We start from the raw sequence: 20,362 nt of genomic DNA on the forward strand, positions 1-20,362 counted from the left end.
GTTCTGCTTGTTCAACGAAGAAAAGTTAAGAGGACTTGACAATTTTCATCAGACATTTTCTTCAGCATTCTTTAATAAATTTTTGCCCTAAGAAGATTATGTCAGTGCTGTTATCTTTAATTAAACATACCAAGGGGATAATTTCCATGTTTTCTGTGAACAGTGATGGCCTCTTTCAACAGGAAGGGCTTTTAAGGTCCTGTATTGTACTGCAGCTTTTGAACTAAAATGCATCTACAGGGAATTACTGTTATGAAGGTTCACTTACTTTCTCAACACTCCCAAAATCTCAGGAAAGAACCATTTTTTTCAATTTTTAGAGCCTGCTTTGCACCATGATGACTCTTATTTGCTTGTTTCCATCCCCATATCTTGTTCAGAACTGTCTAGGTGAGTAGTATCTTTAATAATTTACTTTTAAGGAATACTAATCTTGAAGGAATCTCATGAAATTTCAGGACTAGGGACTGGGTCATTCTGTTTTTAGGTCATGTTGAGAGGAAAAAAAAAATCCCACCATCTTTTATTCTCTGTTACAATGTAAACCGGATATTTTGAAGATGCTTAAAATTTCAAAGTAAACTTGAAATAGAAGACATGGTCATAGAAAACACTCAACTAGTTTTGACCATAAATGTGTTTCAATCTAAAAAAATCCCTGCATTCAGTGCTACTGTTACTTCCTCTCCAGCAACTAAATTGAGCTCTGTATAAACAGAAATATATATGATGCTACTACACTTATATATTAAAGCCTTATGTTCTCCTTCCACACTTTCTATAGAAATTGGCATTCATTTAAGTTAAAAAAAAAATAAAATCACAATCTCAATTGTGAGAGGCTGGAGGGATTTTAAAAACAAATTACATGGGTTTTTTGCCAATAAGCAAACACATTCTGACAGGGAACTGGTATTAGTAGGTACAGATGGTGAAACAGCAGCAACACTCAATTTCTCTGTAGTAACAGTCTGCAGACTCACTGATTTTAGGATTTTCTGCCTATATTATAGAGTTGAATATTCCCTACTTGCAATAAGCCTTAGTGTAGGTAGGAAAGTAGAAGAAACTACAGATTTTGTACTAAGAAATTGTTTTGTTCCTTTTTTTGCCCCCTCATGGGCAGGTCTCACTCAGGTTTTCATTTTATAATAATGTTCTAGTTTCTCTCTGCCAGTTTTAAACTCTTGTAGTGATCTGTAATAAACAACATTCTGGCACAGCTTTATTTTCAGTCAAATCCCTCTAGGGAATAGAGTGATTTAACATGAAATGTGTATCCCATCCTGCTGCTTTCTGTAATCTACTCAGACCAAATGGGGATAAGGAGTACTTACTTCACACAAATTAAAATGAGACGTTTTGGCCAAATTTGAACTCCAATGGAGGTATTTGAAAATGTTACCCATAATCTTACTTTAGTCTCCCAAGTCTGGCTAATAAAAACTTCAAACTTCTCCCATTTACCACTGCTCCAGTTTCTGCCTCCAAATCCATTTTACTTAAAACAGAATATTGTCACTCTTATAGCAAAACCTAAAACTTGAACTAGATGCTGGGTACTTTCTTAAAAGTTTTCTGAGAGAAAAAAAGTAGGACTGACAAGTCACATTTGTGATCTCCAACTTAAAGAGGACAAGAATAATGCATATATTTGTTTGTCTCTGAATGGCTGTTGCTGGCTGAGTGATACTTTCATGGAAAAAGGTTTATACAGATCCAAAGAGGTCTCCCCACAAAAAAAACCCAACTGAAAACATGCAGCCATACAAGAGAGAAAGGAAAAATTATTCAAAACAAATTCTTAAAAACGCTTCATACTGTAAACAAAACATCTAGCACACAGTTTTTAAAGTTCACAGAATTAGAAGTAAAAAAAACCACTGACAAGCTTCAGATTGTAAGTTCACCAATCTTACTTTTCATGGTATTATGCATTTGTAGATATCACAGAATTTTTTTACATGCTAAAGCATTGTCTTTATCTCAGATAGAAAATACAAGACCCAAGCAATTTTTAATGTTCAATATTAAACAATTATTAGGGAAATGGAAGCAACACCTGCCTGTCTCTTTTACAATTAACTAAAAACCAAACAACCAAACCCAAAGCTTGTTGATGCAATATTAGAACTCGTTATATGTGATACCTTCTCAAATCGTATTTCTACATTAAATATCTGCTAACTCAAAAAAGTGAGAAATGCTTAAACTGATTTTAAAAAAAATAACAAACCAAATAAGCTACAACAATTGTACCTGCAACCACTGGAGATTTCCTGTCATCCAGGAGCTGAATAGCAGTACTGGCTGTCACTACATTGCTCTTGTTTGCGGTTTCTGCAGGGTTTATTAAAAAAAAAAGTAAAAATAATTGAAAAAACATACTGCAGAATGAGGCAACTGAGCTTTTTTCCCCTGGTTTGAAATAACAGTCCACATGGATTTAGTGCTCAGAAAATAAAGTAGTAAACATCATGTTCTATATGTATGCACAGAACATACAGGCACTGCCATTTTAAATTCCCCAGCATCCCAAACCCAAGCTTAAAACACTGAAATGATTATCAGGTTTTGACTCTGCTAAAATGGCAACAAAGGTGACAACTTTTGGTTGGGCTTCTCATTAGTGTGAACATTTGTTCTGTTGGACTTGTCTTGCTTAAAATGCCAGGCTGTAAGTTCAACCTGTGCAAATATTAAAAGCAAAGTGTTACACCACACCTTGGGGTTCCCCTTGCAGCCCTGTAAGAGATGCACCTGGACAAAGGGCCAGGAAAGTAGCTGCAGATTTCAATGCACATTTCAGATTAACACTGGAGATTAGCTACAGAGCCCACTCAGTACTGACATACTTGGAATCCTTTCAGCATCATATATAGCTCAGAATTTAGAGAATGACAAAATGACAGACCTGTGCTGAATGGGATTGAATACACAAAGCTCCCAGGTATTTGCTCAGCAGCTCTTCTGTACCAGAGTGGAAAATGGTCAGCATTAAAAATGTTCTCCTTATCTTCAGCTGTCAGGAAGTCTCTTGAGAAAAAAAGAGAGACAGAAAACACTTGTTATTTGTTGTGTGGCACACAGTAGTTTCTAGCTTTGAAAGACAATAAAAAAACAAAATGCGATTTTTAGGGAAAGGAAATGGTTTGGAACAATTCTTCTAATACCATTTGTTCAACAAAAGAGTTAAATTTAGCCACTAATAAATATTTGTGACACACTTACAATCACTTTTGTTGTGAAAGATGGAAAAAGTACTGAAAAAGAGTACCTCTAAGTACTACTAAAAACATTTTTACTGATGTGTACAAATAAAAAGGTTTAGTCTAAAAGGCCTTTGTCTTTTAGCACAATGTAAGAACTGTGAACTATACAAGGTGGAAAATGCACTGGAGATTTGATAGTCTGTTGCCACTGGTATTTGCTCTTAAGTAGTGAAAAAAGAAATGATTTTACAGCCTACTTTCCAATTACTATGCAAGGGGTGGTAGTGGACAACTACATTATTCCTCAATAATTATTCCTCAATAAACAACTACTTTATTCCTCAGTAATTTCAGGGAATGTTGACAGAGGAAAAGTTGTGTCAAGTGACAAGAGAAAGTATGGTGTCCACACAGCTGTTCTGGTTTGCTGTCTGACAGTAACAAATTGGAGTGCTATTGATCTCACCTGTCAGGCTACTTGAACTACAACAGCAGTTGTGGTCAGATAGGCACCATATAATTTTATATTAAATAAATTAAATTATATTATCATAAATATCATGTGCATATTTTCTTTTGCATGCATAATACCTCCATTAGATTACATCTTCTCCAAGCAAAATAGGAAACCCTCATTATGTAATGAGATCTCTTGATTACTCTTACACTCAGTCCACTTCTGCCACTTGGTTTTATTTCTACACTGAAAATGTTTTCCACAACAGTGATGCAAAATCTCTGGAAAAGCCTACAAGTACTTGTTTTTAGGTGGGGTACTAAAAAAAAAAATCATCATCTGCAGGTGTAGCATTTTCATAATTCTGCTCTGAAGAATAAAGATGTGAGGCTGGGAGTATGTGTGTGGAGAAAGCAAACACATGGGCTACTTGTGTAAAATAGTTCATTGTTCCAAATGTTCCAGTTGAACAAAGAATTTAAGGGGTCCTATGAGATCTTTCTAACTTGTTCTATCTGAAGAACCAGTAGATGGGCTTCATAAAAATAAACATTTTTTCCCTTCTTTTCTTATATGGCTGCCAAGCACAGCTTTGTTACTTACTGGTTAGTGAGCTGCTCTGGACCCACAAACAGGTTGATACGAGAGAGTCCAGTCCGTGTTCCAAGGAAGGCAACTTCCACTCCTTTGTCAGAGTTTCTGAAATGGCAAAGATAATGCTTTTAGAGAGTAAAAAGATAAAATATATTACTGGTCAAAGAAAGTACAAGTGTATTGTAGTTTTCGAGAAATATTATCTTAAGCATAGTTCCCTTATTTGTTGATTTATTTTTAAATGCTGGTTTTTAAGTTATAGACACGTGGGTTTTGAAAAATATGCAGTGTAGAAATGCTATTTAGGCCAAAAATCACTAAAAAGTCAAAGACAGTACATTTTGTAGGATTTGTAGAGAAGGTTTATATGGAAGTCATAGCATAAAAAGGTGTGGCACAGCTATATACCAACTATTTAATAGCCACTGGCACTCAGTGATTCTGAGATGGGCAGGAATTCCAGATCTTGCTCCCAGTCCATTCAACACCTCCATAGTATGTCTATGCTTCAAGTCATAGGTGTGAATGTTGCTCAAGCAACCAAGTATAGAATTTCATTAGTTTTATTGTGGAAATTACAACTAATCATCGTGATGTACACTGCAAGATATGCACTTAAGACTGAACTCGAAATTGGTGCTATTTGGGATCAAATGGTTAAAATAATATCTTCATGCATATCAGAATTTGTTAAGACATGCCACCAGTTCACTAACATATCTGTCAAAAATACACCCATGGCTGATAGATAAGGTTGACACAAAGCCTGCTTACTCTGATTTATTCAATGCTAGGCTGGTCCAATATGCTTCAATTGGTGCACTCACAACTGCATCAAACAGAACTTCCTGGATCAATTCTTTATCACCTATTACAATATATTAAAATCAGTAAATGTATGTGCATACAGAGAAATTTTTTTAGATGACTACACAATAGGTTTTCTTACATTGTAAATTATTTTATCTGTGATATGCTTTCAGAAGTTTTTCATTATGAAACACTTACTATGTAATATCAAACGGTATTTTACAACAATGCAGTTTTTCATATATAATTTCATTGCACTAACAACAATTTAGATAAAAACCCAAACATTGATCCTCCACTTCTCTTGTAACTTGTCCATGTATACATTATCTAATGCTCCCATTTGCACATGACATAAGGTTAAAACAAGCAGGTCTACTAACACTCACATTTCTGCAGGTGGGCAGAATATGCACTTATCCACTTAAATTTTTTATTCTACTTTGCAGTTCAGAAATGCTAATTGCATACCCATCCTCCCTAAGATGCTCATGAAGTATCTCATATATTCTTTAGAGGTATGATCCAAGGATTGATTCAGACCAATTCTGTTTAACTTACAAAACCAGATGGAGTGATAATTTCGCATAGCATCATCCGAAAAGAAACCTGAATGTTTGTTTCAGGCATATTGTTCACTGCAAAAGTCAGAAATCTGAATCATCAATATCTTTATTGATATCCTGGATAAAACTCAAAACCAATTGAAAATTCCAAGCAATCCTATCTCAAACTAACACTGGTTGAACTAAGTAGCTTTCCATTTTGTAGAAGGTTCAGTGCAACAGTTTTTAGCTGGGCTAAAGCCCATTTAAGTGCACATTTAACAAAATACTTGCATTGCAGCAATGGCTCTTTTCCCGTGAGGTAGCGTTTAATGGCTTCTAACTGAGTCATTTGACGGTGCTCAGGATGTAAGTCAGTGTTGCAATAGGACCTGTGAACACGTTGTCAAGACATTAAAATGTTATTATATGTGTAAGAATGATCTCTCTTTGTCTTTGAACATAAAGAATTGGGCTCTGCAAGCACAAACAATATGAAACCAAGAAGGGTAACAGACACCAATTTCATGCTTTATTTAAGGCTTACCATTCATCTGCTAAAGATACATCAGGGTGTTCTAAATCATGTAAACCTGTAACAGTAATAATAATGGGTTACTTAGGGAGCAGTCTGGGTAACAGATGGTTATTTGCATACACTCCACAACATAAACCCTTTTTGGAAAGTGCATTATTACCACGACGAAATAAATCACAGTAAACTATGCTCAAATACACTTCAGGGTCTAACAAACTTGCAAAAGCCAGCTAAATCAGATCTAAAACTGAAAAGGTAGGAAAACTTTTTTGTGCTAGTATGTTTAACTCATACAAATTACTCGCATAATATATTTAAAGTTAAGAAGAAAATCTGAATAAAGACAAATACAAAATGGTAACAGACTCCTGTTCCTACTCCCTTGTTCTCTTCAGTCAGTAAAGTTCTTTATGCTAAAATACACACTTCTCATTTCATGTGAGTTGTTCTCCTTCTCTTTTAAGAAAAAAGTTGTAATTCCCTCAAAACCTAAGGACACAGTCCATGAACACAAACAACAATTTATGGGATCATTCAGAATAGTTTTTTTGTGCTAACAGGTCACGCAAATGCTTGTAAATAAGAACTATATCATTAGTTATATAGCACAATAAAAATGTACTTTGGCAATTTTAAAAACTCTTAAAACACCTATCAATAGACAATAAGAAAATAGGGATCAGAAGGCAGGGTCTGGGTTTAACCTGCCAGAGCACATAATAAACAATGACAAACCAACAGCAGTTAAGGAAAGCAGGGAAGCCAAAACCAGAACTACAACTGCAATCCTTGGGGAGGACAGTGAAGTGTCAGTGATGGAGAACCAGTGAAGGTAAAACTGGGAGAGAAGGAACTGTTAGTTATGGTTCTGTTAACACTTCTGGTGATGCATCTGGGAGCAAATATCAGACAGACTGCTGAGATGTGTGGTTGGATTAAAGAACATTGGTGAGAGGTGCGTTGGGAACAGTTTGGAGAGCAAGCAGCTCTGCATCTCCTGCTGTGCTCTCTTTCTATCTAGACTTGTATTTGCTGCTCAAGTGACTCAAACTTCAAAGCATTTCTTTTTATATCTCTCCTGAGTACAGGAACATATTCGTGTCGCAAAATACAGCTGAGGAACAAAGACCTGAAGAAATTAAGGATATTGTTTGACATCACTGACAAAACAAGAAGAATTGGAAATGGAGACTTCAGCATAAAATCAGAAAGAATTCCCGTATTAAAACATTTTTTGCTCAGTAATTTCTAAAACTTTTCAAATCTCTCTTCAATCTTCTGAAATGCCTCTACTATTCCTTCATCTTCAGAAACCTTGTTGCAAAACACCTTTTATCACCACACACAGTGGACTCCTGCACACTCATTTAACTGGGGACTTATCAAAAACCAAAACCATAAAGAAAGAACAGTTCTTTCCCTGGTTACTTCTACTGTTGCTATAAATATGTAAATCCTTGTAGATAATGCCCAAAGCAATTATAGCTCTGAAAGAGTTCACAATGTATAGCCTGTGAACAAAAATGCCATAACAATTACAGTGCTCTTAGTGGTTACTTCATTTAGAAAACACCACAAATAATTAACATCGGGCCTGAGTGATTCTCTGGAACATTGAGAGAGGACAGAAGATGATCACATCTAAAGAAGATTCACAGTCTGACTATGCTTAATATAACTGAGGACAAAAATCCTGTGAAGTAAAAGATCTTCAAATAAAATATAAAAAAAAAAGAAAAGAAAGGAAAAAAAATCTAATTACCTTATGGAATCTGCAGACAAACATAAAAGCTTTAAGACTACCAAATCAACAATAAAACTACTGGATAAGCAACATGAGAAGGTAGGTATCTTACCTTCTTCTACAGTTACGTTCCCTCTGAAGAAATATTTTCCATGTCCTCTAGAGAGAGCCACACCTAAACTGTGCAGAGAAATAAAGCAGACCTTGAAATCTGTGAGACAAACAATAGCAGACATTCAGAGCTATTTTCATTTCTAACATCTCCAGCTAGTGTACTATGATTAACTTTAAAACTTTGTTTCCAAACCCTCACAGATTATATTTATTTTACAACTAGTTGCCTCAATGATGTGGCTGCAACAATTGGCTGTATTTATGTGTGCTTAGAGGTGCAGTAAACCATTATTCTCTGGCAAACTAATAAATGAGCCCCTCTAAGCTCACTGCTGTTCACACAGCAGGAGATTCCTTCAGCTGGGCCTTGAACATGCCCATGGACTTACAATGAAGGAGACAATTTTTTGTATTCAGAGTAAGCTGTTGAGAAACTACAGAAGTGTGGGAATTGATGGAGCTACTGAGAGGAAAAAAATTTCCAACATGACAACAGCATCATGACTCCTCTTGGACTAATTTTTCCGTGTTTCATATTTTTAGCTCGTATAGCTCTTTTGTATTGACTTTGGCTTCATAAATTATCAACAGTTACATACTCTGTTTTGGTTTGGTTTTTAGTGTACTATTTAAACTATCCAAGTTTAATGGCTGGGGATCCCATGCCTCTTGTTATTGAACACATACACAGAATACCTTCTGGCATTCATTCATTCAAGGGGATTATCTCAGGCTAAGAATCTGCCAGTACTTGAAGTACATGTAGAGGCACCAAATCCAAGAGCACACAAGCTGCAATCAACAGCTGAACACTAAAAATCTTTGACACTACACTATAGATTTTAATAAATGTTGCCCTTGTTGTCTTCCCAAATCTACACTACAACCCATCAAAACTAGATATATACCATGCTAAAAAACCAGGACTTTTTCCTAAATATTTCTGTGCTCAGCATCATAACTTGCACTGCATGCATATATCTGTTTACTTAATAGGGCAAGATAGACAGTGCCAGAGGAAAGAAAACACAACAAAAAAAAACACAAAACCCAAGCAAACAAAAAAAAACCCCAGCAATAGCAAAAAATTCCACAAAATAAAAACAAAACCAAACCTACACTGAGTATTACCACTCACGTGTGAATTTCAACAACAATAAACACTGCATTAGAGGTCAGAGAAACATGCCTATAGTTTCCCTATGTGGCAATGTAGCTCAAGTTATGTGAAACAGTTACATTGAAGAAAATTTCAGTTGAGTATTGCAACTGCCACCCTTCTGCTTTAAGCATAAGTTACCACTAGTACTCTTTCATTAATGGATTATTTCTAATTCAAATACGAGCATTTTTGAAGTGACTACCTGTCTTTCTTTTCCTTTTTTTTTCCCCTGCTAAAATGCATGCCAAAATCACCAATGTACTAAGTTTTAGTTATAGAAATACACCAAAGGTAGTTCAGAGAAAAAAACCCATCCAAACCTCAAATTGGAAGCGAAATACTATCTCATTTTACATTACATTCTTGTTGTGGAAAAAAAAAAAAAATCAAAATGGGGCTCAATATGTAGTTACTTAAATGGATTATAGTATTTATAGCTCTCCAAGTACTTTCGAAAGCCTTTCGTTCAATGTAAACCTCAACTGAATATTTTTTCAATGAAACGTAAGCCATGACAAACACTGGGAGTTTGCCTGTGTGAGCTTGCACAAACTTTCCATCCCTGGAAAAGCTGAAAGGAATGCTGGTAGGCTCCTTTTCCTTGCTATTTTCAGCATTGTCCAGGGATATTTCATTGTCAACTTTTGCTGATGAGCTTTTAATGAGTTCACAAGCTCTGTATAAGCACAGATCCAATGAGCTGGATGAAATGTCCATTTGTTATGGTCGGCTCTACCTGAATGGAGTCCCCTTGATGTCTGTATAATAGTAGTCATTTGTCATCACCAATACCCGCTTCTAGATTCAGAACAAGAAAGAAGGGGACGGGGGAAGAATTTAGTTTGCTATGAGAAATATATAAAAGACCAAGTGGTTAGTCCCTGATAAAATTACAAGTAATGTTTACATTCAGTGAGCAAAAAAAAAAATATACTGCAGTGAATAATATTTATAGCAAACTTAAAAACTTTTTTAAAATTATTGCTTGCTTTATATTTAGTTGGAATAATATTTTAGACACTGTACCCCTTTGTCCACTGTCTTCTTCACTTCCATGGAGAATTTCCCTGTTTTTCGATTCACCATTGCATTTCGGAGCTGAAACAAAGGAAACGTGTGTCAATCCCTTTATTGGCATTTTTGATAATTCTTTTACCTCTGAGCTCTCCAGTACACTCATTTGGCCTAAGCAGTGCTCAATTTTCTTCATTTCTTCATTTTCAGTAATTCTACTATGCACTGAAAAACCCCCTTACAGATTCTGTTATTGACTGTATAGGCCAAGACTCCTACCACACAACTCTAGGCACGTTGCTAAGGCACAGAAGATAAGAGCTTTCAGCATCCCTCATAGTAAAATAGCTGGATTTAGGTGAAGTTAGACCAGGGTTCAGTGTTTAATTACATCGACAACTATACAGAATAAGAGAAAACACCACTTACCCCACACTATTCATTCTGCTTAAGAATTTACATTGGGCTGCATCCTAAACCAGCACCAGAAACTTCATCCTAACTGCATCAGAAATTAGAACTAGCCCATGAAAACAGAATGACAGCCTGATTGATCAGTAACCTGTTTCAGTGGGAACACACAACTGCAGTGCTCTGCAACTCCCTCAGTTGTCCTTTGGTGTCAGGTGCCCCTTGCAAGGTAATAAATTTTAGCTCTGTAATGGAAGCCCTAAGTCAGTCACAGCTTTAAGAATTGGCCTGGACCTCTCCCTCTCAAAGTTGTCCAAGAGACATTTTAAATCTCCCTCAAAACCAAGTTGTGTTACTTGTATAAACCAAAAACTCAGAGAAGCTAGGGAAACCAGAAAATAGATGGAGACGAGTTTATACACAATGATTTACCTGCTGCTCTGCAAGTTAAATCTGTTACTTTTTAGATCACCACAAATAGTGTTTTTCTGTAACTGTTTTCTAGTCTCTACACCAGCTGCAGCCTCCCAAACCTACGCTGCAAAGTCCCTTTCCCAACACCTCTAAAAACCCTTCCCTCAGCACACCTATTTGCTCCCTAGGAGAGAAGAGTCTTCCTCCCAGAGGACACACACCCTCTCCCTTAGGTGAACATGCCATGATGATGAAAAGAAGAGTAAAAAAACCAACACTCATCCCCCAGGTCTCCAGGACAAAATGACCAGCAGGATGAGGACACGCTACCCTGGCACAGCTGCTCTGAGGGCAGAGGCTCTGGGCTGCAACTGAAGAATGAAAATACAGGGGTTCTTTGAGAAATTCTCAACATTAGGGCTTTGAATTTGCCTATTTATCAGTTCAGGACTTCAACGAAGAAATAAGAAAGTTACTGCTTAACAGTTATACCATCTATATATGGAAACATTTCATTTGATTGCTCTTAGATTTACTAATGGAAGAAGTGAGTTATTTCGCTTGTTGTGGTAAAAAGCACCTATAAATCTTTTGCAGCTGTAGTTTTCATTACAATTGGAAAATTCCACTATCACTAACCAATTCAATATTCAAAATGCAGAATAATATTGACAAAAGGAGCATTTTTATGTCTTTTCTATTGCTTATCTATCTGAATACAATTTTGAACATCATGTTCAAGTGAATAAATACCTCCTGTTCCAGAGTACCTCATGCCAGATTGGGCAATTCGGTCGGGTTTTAATGAAAAATTGTGAAGATAGACTTATAAATGCACTCTGCAGGCTTTCTGAGTTAGTATGGAGTGAAAAGTGAATGACTAAACTTGCCAGTGAAGTATCTGGTTTTATTCTCATGAACAAGTTGAGCATGGCTGACCTATCAAAAACTGCAAACTTTGCAGCTCTTTAAATCTAATTCTAGGGCATCTAGATTTGAATTAACAGTCTTACTCTTCTGTCAGTGAGTGTAAAAGAATAATTTTTAGCTGGAGGCACATATAAAATAAAGCATATATTTTACTGTAGATTTTTTTTTTTAACAATACATAATAGGCAATTCTGGAAATAGTTTCCTATTTTAAGTTTTGTGGTTTTGGACTTGGAGAGCTGGTCTTAATTAACCATCTACTTTCTAACATTTACAGAACAGTTCCATTTATCTTTAACATGGTTTTCATTTTTCTCCTATTGGTGCCTGCAGTTGTCTAAGACCCATTCCTCCCACAAGCCTCAGGCAAGTCATAGATTTACTAAAAGGTTCTCCAAACTCTCAGTAGTGTTTAAGATCAAGTCTGCATGTGGGATTTAGAGTTTTACTTTTCTCTCTTTTTTTTTCCTGCTTGCTGTGATTGCATTTCTTGGCTTTGTAATCTGGTTTCTCAGCTCTTCTGCAGTTTCATCTCCCTCCTCAAATGCATAAAATAAGTACTGCCTCAATTGGCTCCAAGCCCCAAAACATTCATTCATGGTCTTTTTTATTTGGAAAAAAAAATATTTCATTCAGCTAGAAATTATAATAAAGGAATTTTAAGTGAGTTAATGAGAAAAAGGTTTCTATCCAAACTGAAACTTCTCCTCTTTGGTCCTGTGTATTTGCAAACCTTGCTGGAAGACACTGTTAAATTAATAAGCTGATGCTAAAATTTCTGTTTCTAATAAAATGCATTAACAGCAAGATAGCAGGTATTGTTAACTTGGAAAATGAGCTGATATATTTATGACAACACTATTTCATGGTGAAAAAAATTATAATATAACCTTAGTTCAGACACCTTTTCCTTACTGGATCACTAGAGAAAACCAATTTCTTCATCTCTTCAGAGTAATAAGTATTCTTGCTCCTTCAACTAAATATCTTCCAATCAATTGCTAACAACTCAGTTTCACTGTTGTAGCATGAGATCATTCTATATTCTTGGAAAACTACATAACCATTAAATTAATGTGGTAAAAACTAAGAAAAAGTCTTAATCAGCTTCCACATAAGTGTTTCATGGGAGAAAAGTATCCCAGTAGTAGTCTATGTTATTAAAAGTAGCTATATGAATACATTAATTCTTTCCCTCTGCAGTTAAATAAACAATGCTTTACTACTCAAGCTTGGAAAAAATCAAGAACATCAAATCCAAGTCTTGGGTGAAGCAGAGCCACATGCAGCTTGTCTCTATGATACAATTAAAAATTTATTTTTAAGAAGCTTGTTTCATAGGTGAAAGGCAAAAAGTGAGATAAAAAGTATGTACGTATCTTTCATCAAAATGTGAAATGAAAATTTTTTGGCCTACAGATAGACAAAATGCAATTTCTGGTAGAAATTTTCAGAAAAAATGACAGAGCATAGGAGTGTCAACAAAAGGAAATAGAGTTTAATCTGGACTTTCATGTGTATTCAGATAGAATCTCAGTTATAAATAAAACTAAATTTTCAATGTCATAGAAATAGTTCAATGTTACATTAACTGAACCACTGAAAAAATGAGGGATTAAAATCTCAGAATTAAGCAGATGAAGTATTGGAAGAAATAAAAATATAAAAAAAGAAAACAAATCAAAGAGAAAGAGCAAGAAGAAAAATCACGAAGGCTTAAGGGCTGTACGTAACTACAGAAATAGCATTTGAAAGGACAGAGGAAATTTTCAAAGGTCATTAGCAGAGAAACTGGTTGAGTAATAAGTGATCAAAGATAAGAAAAAAAGCCAGGTATAAAACATGAAGCCAATGAGATTGCCAAGGCTGCTACAGTGTCTGAAAATCTAATGAAGAAACCTTAAATAGTGTGTGCATAGGAAACAGCACAAAGCTCCACAAACATTAGAAAGAGTGTGCACTCCAACACAAAACTTTAACTAAGGAAGTAAGATGGCCTCCAAGGAGAGGCCGAGGACAATCCATCACCTGATGGAACAGACATTGCTTAAAACATAGATGAACTGTTTCACTATTCACAAAGGGGGTGGAGAGAGGGAGGAATGCAAGATATATATTTTGTAAGGGAGAAGGAAAATATAGACTTATGTCAGAACAGGGATCAAGAAATTAGTACATTTGAAGACTGACAAGACTCCAGGGGCTGTTGTACGTGATCCATCCCAGATTTCGGAAGGACATAACAAAGTAAATATGGGAACCTTCAGTGGGTATATTCAAAACCTCTCTGGAAAAGCAGAGGTACGAGGGACTTGAGAGAAGCTAACACAGTACTGATATTTGAGAAGGGATTGAGGAGACATCTATGAAAAATACAGACATGTAGTCGTGACTTTGGCAGTAGGGAACTTATGGGAAAAACTAAATTACAGGACAGAAAGGGGAACACCTGGAAAGTTACGATTTAATTAAGGACAGTCAGCGCGGATTCACACAAAACGAATCATGCCTAACAAATCAGATTTATTGAGGAAGTGACAGAAAGACCAGGCAGAGGTTAAGCCATGGACATAAGGAAAGCTTTTGATACAGTACTGCAGAAAAGGCTAAGCCTGGAAGGTAAGAAAGAATAAGATAAAGAGTGAACTACAGAGTAGATGGAGCACTGAAAAATGAGGTTAATGGAGAGCATTGTGTGCATAACAGCTGATAGACACAGAATGCATGCTCCTGCAGCTACCCATGTGTCTGGAATCAGGAGCTGGGAGTGAAACTGTGCTCTGCATACAGGTCAAAGAATCCAATTTTGTATATTCATCTGCTGTTTTTTGATTTTGTGCATTAAGTAAAACAGCTCTCATTACTTCCATTAAGGAAAGAGGGATCTCACGGAAAGAAGTTAAACTCATTCTTTCATTTCTGAGTTTCAGCAGTTGTCTGGGCCAGCCCCAAGGAGACATTCTACTCCTGTCTCTCGTGCTATATTTGCTGTCCAGCAAAAATACACAATGGGATGCATGGAGACTGCAAGGGTGATGAGTTTTACCAAAAATACAAAGAGTCTGTGTTTGTGGTATGTGCATATGTAAGGAAGAAACAATACAAAACAGTTGTAAAATTCTGAATGAAGTAAAAGGGTCTATTGTCCTTCCCTTCCTGAGAGTAGTCAGGTGGCCTCTCTAATGACTACTTAAACAGTTTCCAGGTACAGTAGTGGGATGTAACAATGTCTTCTGACAGGGTTTTAAAACACATCACTTACCACATCATCTCTGTCTTCCCACTCAACCTCAGAAAGATCCACACTACTGTAGTTGGGCTTTCTTCGTTTCTTCCCCTCTTCATACTGGTATAAAAAAAGGTGAAGCATTTAGCACATCCTGTGTTATTGCACAATTATTTTGTATCAGAAGATTTAAAAAAAATTTGCTGGATGTTGATTTTGTGCAATACACTTCACAGTAGGGAGCTTAATTCATACAAAGTGCGCTGTACTGCTGCATAAATGTTCCCTGTGAACTAAAAACCTACATCACATGATTATTATATGATCTCTTGTCATGATGCAAAACCTTTCTTGATGGACGTACTGGGAAATCAAACTCAGCAGTTGTACCTTCTTCTCCCCATATGGAAAATACATGAGACCTTGGATCTGGCAGTTTATGTTAAATGTCTCAAACTAGCTCTTTCAGCTGTACAGGAAGTTATATTTACTATAATCTTATCAACAAAATGTTTACCCATTTCACTTTAAACAAGATAAGATGCAAGTCTTGGGAAGTATGGTGTTAACATTTGCTGATACTCCATTTTATCTACAACTTCATGGGGGAAAAAGTAACATACTAACAATGATAGTATATGGGGGTTTTATCACTACTCACTGTTACGCTGTAAATCACACATTTAAAATAAACATTCTAGAGACAAATTGATTTGACACCGAGGTGTTTATAATGTGGGAAATTCTGCCCTCTGCTGAACATTCAAAATCAGCCTATTAGTGTAACCACACAAACCTGTCTCAGTGGAAGAAAGAAACAAACATTTAGGAAGACTTGTGAATAAAGAACCTAATTGGTTAAATTAAATTAGGAGACTATATTTGAAAAAAAAAAGTAAATTTGGGAGAGGATCGGCATAATGTGAAATCTGGTCTCTTATCTTTTATGATGCATACAAGTGGGAACAAACAACCATCTTTTTACGAAGTCTGACAGGAGACATTGGGATGCTGTGAAAAATACCCAAATTGCTTTTCTGACTGTTCAACAACAGCATCACAGAAGGGTACAAAATGTACCTGTAAGGCAGTAGGTATAGTTGATTCTCCTCCCTCAGGGCAGGACCAACTGTACCATAAACCAAACCTGTCAGTGTTCGATACGAGCAATTCATCACCACAGCCAGCGGTACAGGGACTTTAATCACATTCTGCAGATTACAGAGATCAAGAGAAAGACTTGCTCTCTGGGCATTAAGAAGGTTATTCTCAGCCTGACTCTTTCCTCTCTGAACTAGAAATTCTCATGTGAATTCCACAGTTCCTTTTGTGAACTACAATACTTTAAAATAGGCATGACAAAATCTTCCTGAAGAACAGCAAACTTGTAAAACTATTGACTGCAGCATCATAGTCACAAAGAGATTTTGAGATACTGGTAGCACTGTAAAGTTTCTTCTAGCACAGGCTACCTGGATCCTCCTTAATTTTTGCTCATAAAAAATTGGATACTCCAATTATTTCTACAGATGATTCTTTTTGGGAAATTCTGTGGGATACAATCCTGAGACAAATCGCATTCTTTTTAATAAAAAATTCTAACAACTCTGTTCATACAAGTCTTGGTCTACATTGTGAGAATTGATGCAGATGTAACTGAAAAGTACTTTCCTGTTCTTTTCTTGCCCCTCTGCTAAAATCCACCATTCTTGTAACAACAAGGTTGTCTACTTCTGGTCTAATACTATTCAACAGATGGGTAGAGAGATGTAAAGAACTTCTGCTTTCAGCACATGCTTATATACTAGACTTTGAATTCAAGCAGCTCAGTTCTACAATTACTTCTTGTTACATGACAGCTCTGATAGGCAAAGATAACTACACCCAAATACTGAAACACAAATTTTGCAGCCAATACAACTAAATCTCATAAGAATAACGTACGAGAGGATAACATCCTGTTCATTAGCAGGGCTTGATTTTTGTAACTATGTTTTGCAAGCCTTTCATTATGGCTGCAGCTACATCAATATTATCTTTAATCTTTACAATGAGCAACTACATCTACTTTCTGTGGCTGCACCAATTAACTAAACAAATCTTTGATCTGATTTAGTCATTCTAGTATAGAAATGGTTACAGTCAGGCTCTGAAATACTGAGAGCTGAACATTGTTACATAGAAGTTAGCTGGGATCATTTGAGTAGAGCAAACAGCTCCTGTACTGGTTCCAATATTTAATTACATCCTCACTCACAGATGTTGAAGAGCTTCTGGCCTATACTGCATTCTCAGACACATGTGCAAATCCTTACTTAGGACAATAGTAGTTGATCTTGAGTGTCTGACAGCAGAAGTAGGCTTCAAACATAAGGCAAACCATTTGCATCACACTGATTATGGGGTTTGTATTTATTTTAATCATATAGATTTCACACCTTGCACTTGGAGAACAAAAACCAAAAACCAAAAGCAATCAAATGAGGAGCTGGACAAAACACCCAAAGTTCTGCAGAAAGGTCAGAATTGGAAGCATTCATATATTAAAAATTTTGATTAGAAGAAACAAAGCCAAAACCCCAGTGGTCTAGCAGGAGTTCAGCTCTATAAGCACTCAAAGGAATTGAAAGTGCAATTCTTAAACACATTTAGGACAGGAACTAATAAAGTATTGAGATGTCTAACCCCTTATTCTGCAATTACACTTTAGGCGCTACTGTTTAAGTGCCTACACAGGAATTCAACAAGTGAAGAACAGATTTATTTTATAGTTCAGAAAAGGACAGCAGAGAAAACAAAAACCAACTTCCAGGAAGGATGTGATACCAAAAAAAAAAGGCAATTATTTGTACATCTGGGTAACTTTTCTTATAAATCTAATTTTCATGAAGATATCACCTTATTCCCAGCAGTAAATTTACATATCTTTATGCTCATGTAACCAGGGTGTCAAACATAAATGCACTTAGATCACATATAAAATACTTCTTAACAGTACTGTTGAAATGGCCATTCTTCTCCAGTTTCTTTCTAGTGTTATTGCTTAACTAATTTCTCAGTGAAATTTATTCATGGACACAGAAGCAATTCCTCAGCTTTTAAAAATAGCATTCAGTTATATCTTCGTGTCTGGTAGCAAACCTAATCTAATTTTTACCTCTAAGGCTCCTGAGTGAAGTATAAAATACTGATTGAAAGCTGAAGCCAAACCCATCTGCAAGATTACTATAAAGCATTGAAACAAATCATTAAGGGACCCCCTGGGAAAGATGCAAACTAGGAATTCTACCAAATTACTCTGATTTAAGTGCATGAGAAAAAAGAGATAGATTTAAAATGTGTACTGTTAATCTACTTGGACTAGTATAAAATGTGTGGTGATATTATATAGTAGTTAACCCCTGTGAGGAAAAAAACCAACTGAAAAATGTTAAATATCTGTCTGCAACAGAAGAATCTTTTAGTCTGCCCAAAACTACATGATGGCTCCAACTCACTTTTGTTTGGGAAAAGAGCACAGGATTTGATTTTGTGATTAGAATGAGCTTTATCTTACTCAGTATCTTTTATTTGAGGCTGGGCCAAACTCTTATAGCACTGGATGATTCAAACAACATGTGACATGTACTGCTTGAGGACCGAATCACATTTTTTCACCACCCCATATACAACCATTTACATGTGCCATTATTAAACGCTTTGCTTTGATTTTATTTTTTTTAACACAGGCAGTCCCAAACCATCTGCATTGAATATGACCAGCCACGTGTTTATAAAGTCAGAGTGTAGCAATCTGATCATGGAGAGAGCAAACTACATCTTAACAGCTGCAAGTCCTGGGTCTAAGGTGATCGGAATTTCTCAGACGTGCTCCATATGGATAATGGGGAGATAGGAGAGAGTAAGTTGCTGTGATAGCAGCCTTGGAAGCACCACTAGATTTTAGTGAACTTTCTTAGCCACATATGTGGAATCATCTGTAAGAAAATATAGTAAGAAAGCATCTACTAAACAACAACCAAAACCCAAAGAGATAAAATAATTTCAAAGGATAGCTCTTTCTTGACAAACTACTAATATGTGCAAAAGTAAGGTATGAGGTAATGAAAAAACTTCTCCAATTTTAAAACAAAGCATCATTGGATGAAGCTTCATATTTTTGAATCAGTACTTCAAAATTTGGTTATGTATTAATATCAACAGGATTTGAGAATGATCCTGTTTTGTTTGTTTAGAGAAGACAAACTTGAACACACAAATATACTTCAATTTGACATAATAAAATACACAAAACAATTGTATGTATAACTGCAACTTGCATTAAGCAATCCTGTAAAGGTATTCTTGTCTACAAAGTTTGATAGGAAAGCTTGAATGAACAAATATCAGAAGAAAAGCATAACTATCTAAAATTACACACTTTTCTATATAGTTTTAAATAAAGAGGCAGAGATGGAATACAGTGTCTTTATGTCATGAGAAGACTGAGGAAGAGATGACTTCAATAGACTGATTCACTCAAAAACAAACAAACAAACAAACAAAACAAAAGCCAATCCCCTAAAAAACAAACAAAAAAACCCTCCAAAAAAACAACAAAGTTGTGAAAAGTGAAAAGTTCCCTGCACTGCTTCACCTGTTTATATGACATCACTCACAGTGACAGAGCTTTCATTCACCATGTGCTGCATAGCTCCAAACCATTCTGCCTGGGGATACATGTGAAGCTGCATCCTATATCAACTTAAATCACTGCCGCTTGGCTCTTTATTTCATTCCAAATACTTCTTTCCTGCTCGCAAGATCCTGATTTGTCATTTGTGATACTTTTACTTCATGATTTCCATCCAGTTTGCAACCTCAAAAGATCTCTTATTGATCTGCATTTAACCCCGAATCTGTAGAACACTCACAGGTGTTCGGTGAAAAAACAACGTCGTTTTCTACACAAACTTCCTTATTTTAATATTAAAAAAGGTGACAATCTGATTCTCTTTGGAAAATAGGAAGAACAACTTCCCTTTCCAAAGGCAGATTTTTCATGACCAGCCTATTATTTAAGATGTTAATCCAGAAGTTCCTAGGTTATGGTTGGTAGTAAAAACCAGTTATTTTGGACTGATTTTTCATGTCAGATGGCTGTGAAAAACTGCCACACTATAAAATTTGCAGAAATACTGCTGACAGCAGG

The 20,362-nt window shown here is 36.0% G+C and overlaps 1 protein-coding gene across 6 annotated transcripts in view; it reads right to left on the reverse strand.

Annotated features, from left to right (window-relative positions):
- Nucleotides 1-20,362, reverse strand: part of CACNA2D3 (calcium voltage-gated channel auxiliary subunit alpha2delta 3) — a 403,064-nt gene that overhangs the window by 75,541 nt on the left and 307,161 nt on the right. For all 6 annotated transcript variants that reach the window (XR_001920141.3, XM_018068538.3, XM_018068539.3 and 3 more), the window contains 10 exons: nucleotides 15,208-15,291; nucleotides 10,203-10,274; nucleotides 9,913-9,974; nucleotides 8,013-8,080; nucleotides 6,166-6,211; nucleotides 5,913-6,010; nucleotides 5,038-5,131; nucleotides 4,273-4,368; nucleotides 2,915-3,036; nucleotides 2,260-2,340 (listed from right to left, as the gene is read on the reverse strand). Coding sequence is in view for 5 of the 6 variants with exons in the window: in XM_018068538.3 (XP_017924027.1) it covers nucleotides 2,260-2,340; nucleotides 2,915-3,036; nucleotides 4,273-4,368; nucleotides 5,038-5,131; nucleotides 5,913-6,010; nucleotides 6,166-6,211; nucleotides 8,013-8,080; nucleotides 9,913-9,974; nucleotides 10,203-10,274; nucleotides 15,208-15,291 (823 nt within the window). In the remaining variant the exon portion in view is untranslated. The remainder of the gene's footprint in view (nucleotides 1-2,259; nucleotides 2,341-2,914; nucleotides 3,037-4,272; nucleotides 4,369-5,037; nucleotides 5,132-5,912; nucleotides 6,011-6,165; nucleotides 6,212-8,012; nucleotides 8,081-9,912; nucleotides 9,975-10,202; nucleotides 10,275-15,207; nucleotides 15,292-20,362) is intronic.

The sequence above is a fragment of the Manacus vitellinus genome, unplaced genomic scaffold, assembly GCF_001715985.3.
Source record: "Manacus vitellinus isolate BGI_N305 unplaced genomic scaffold, ASM171598v3 scaffold_14_pilon, whole genome shotgun sequence".
In the NCBI taxonomy this organism is placed as follows: domain Eukaryota; kingdom Metazoa; phylum Chordata; class Aves; order Passeriformes; family Pipridae; genus Manacus; species Manacus vitellinus.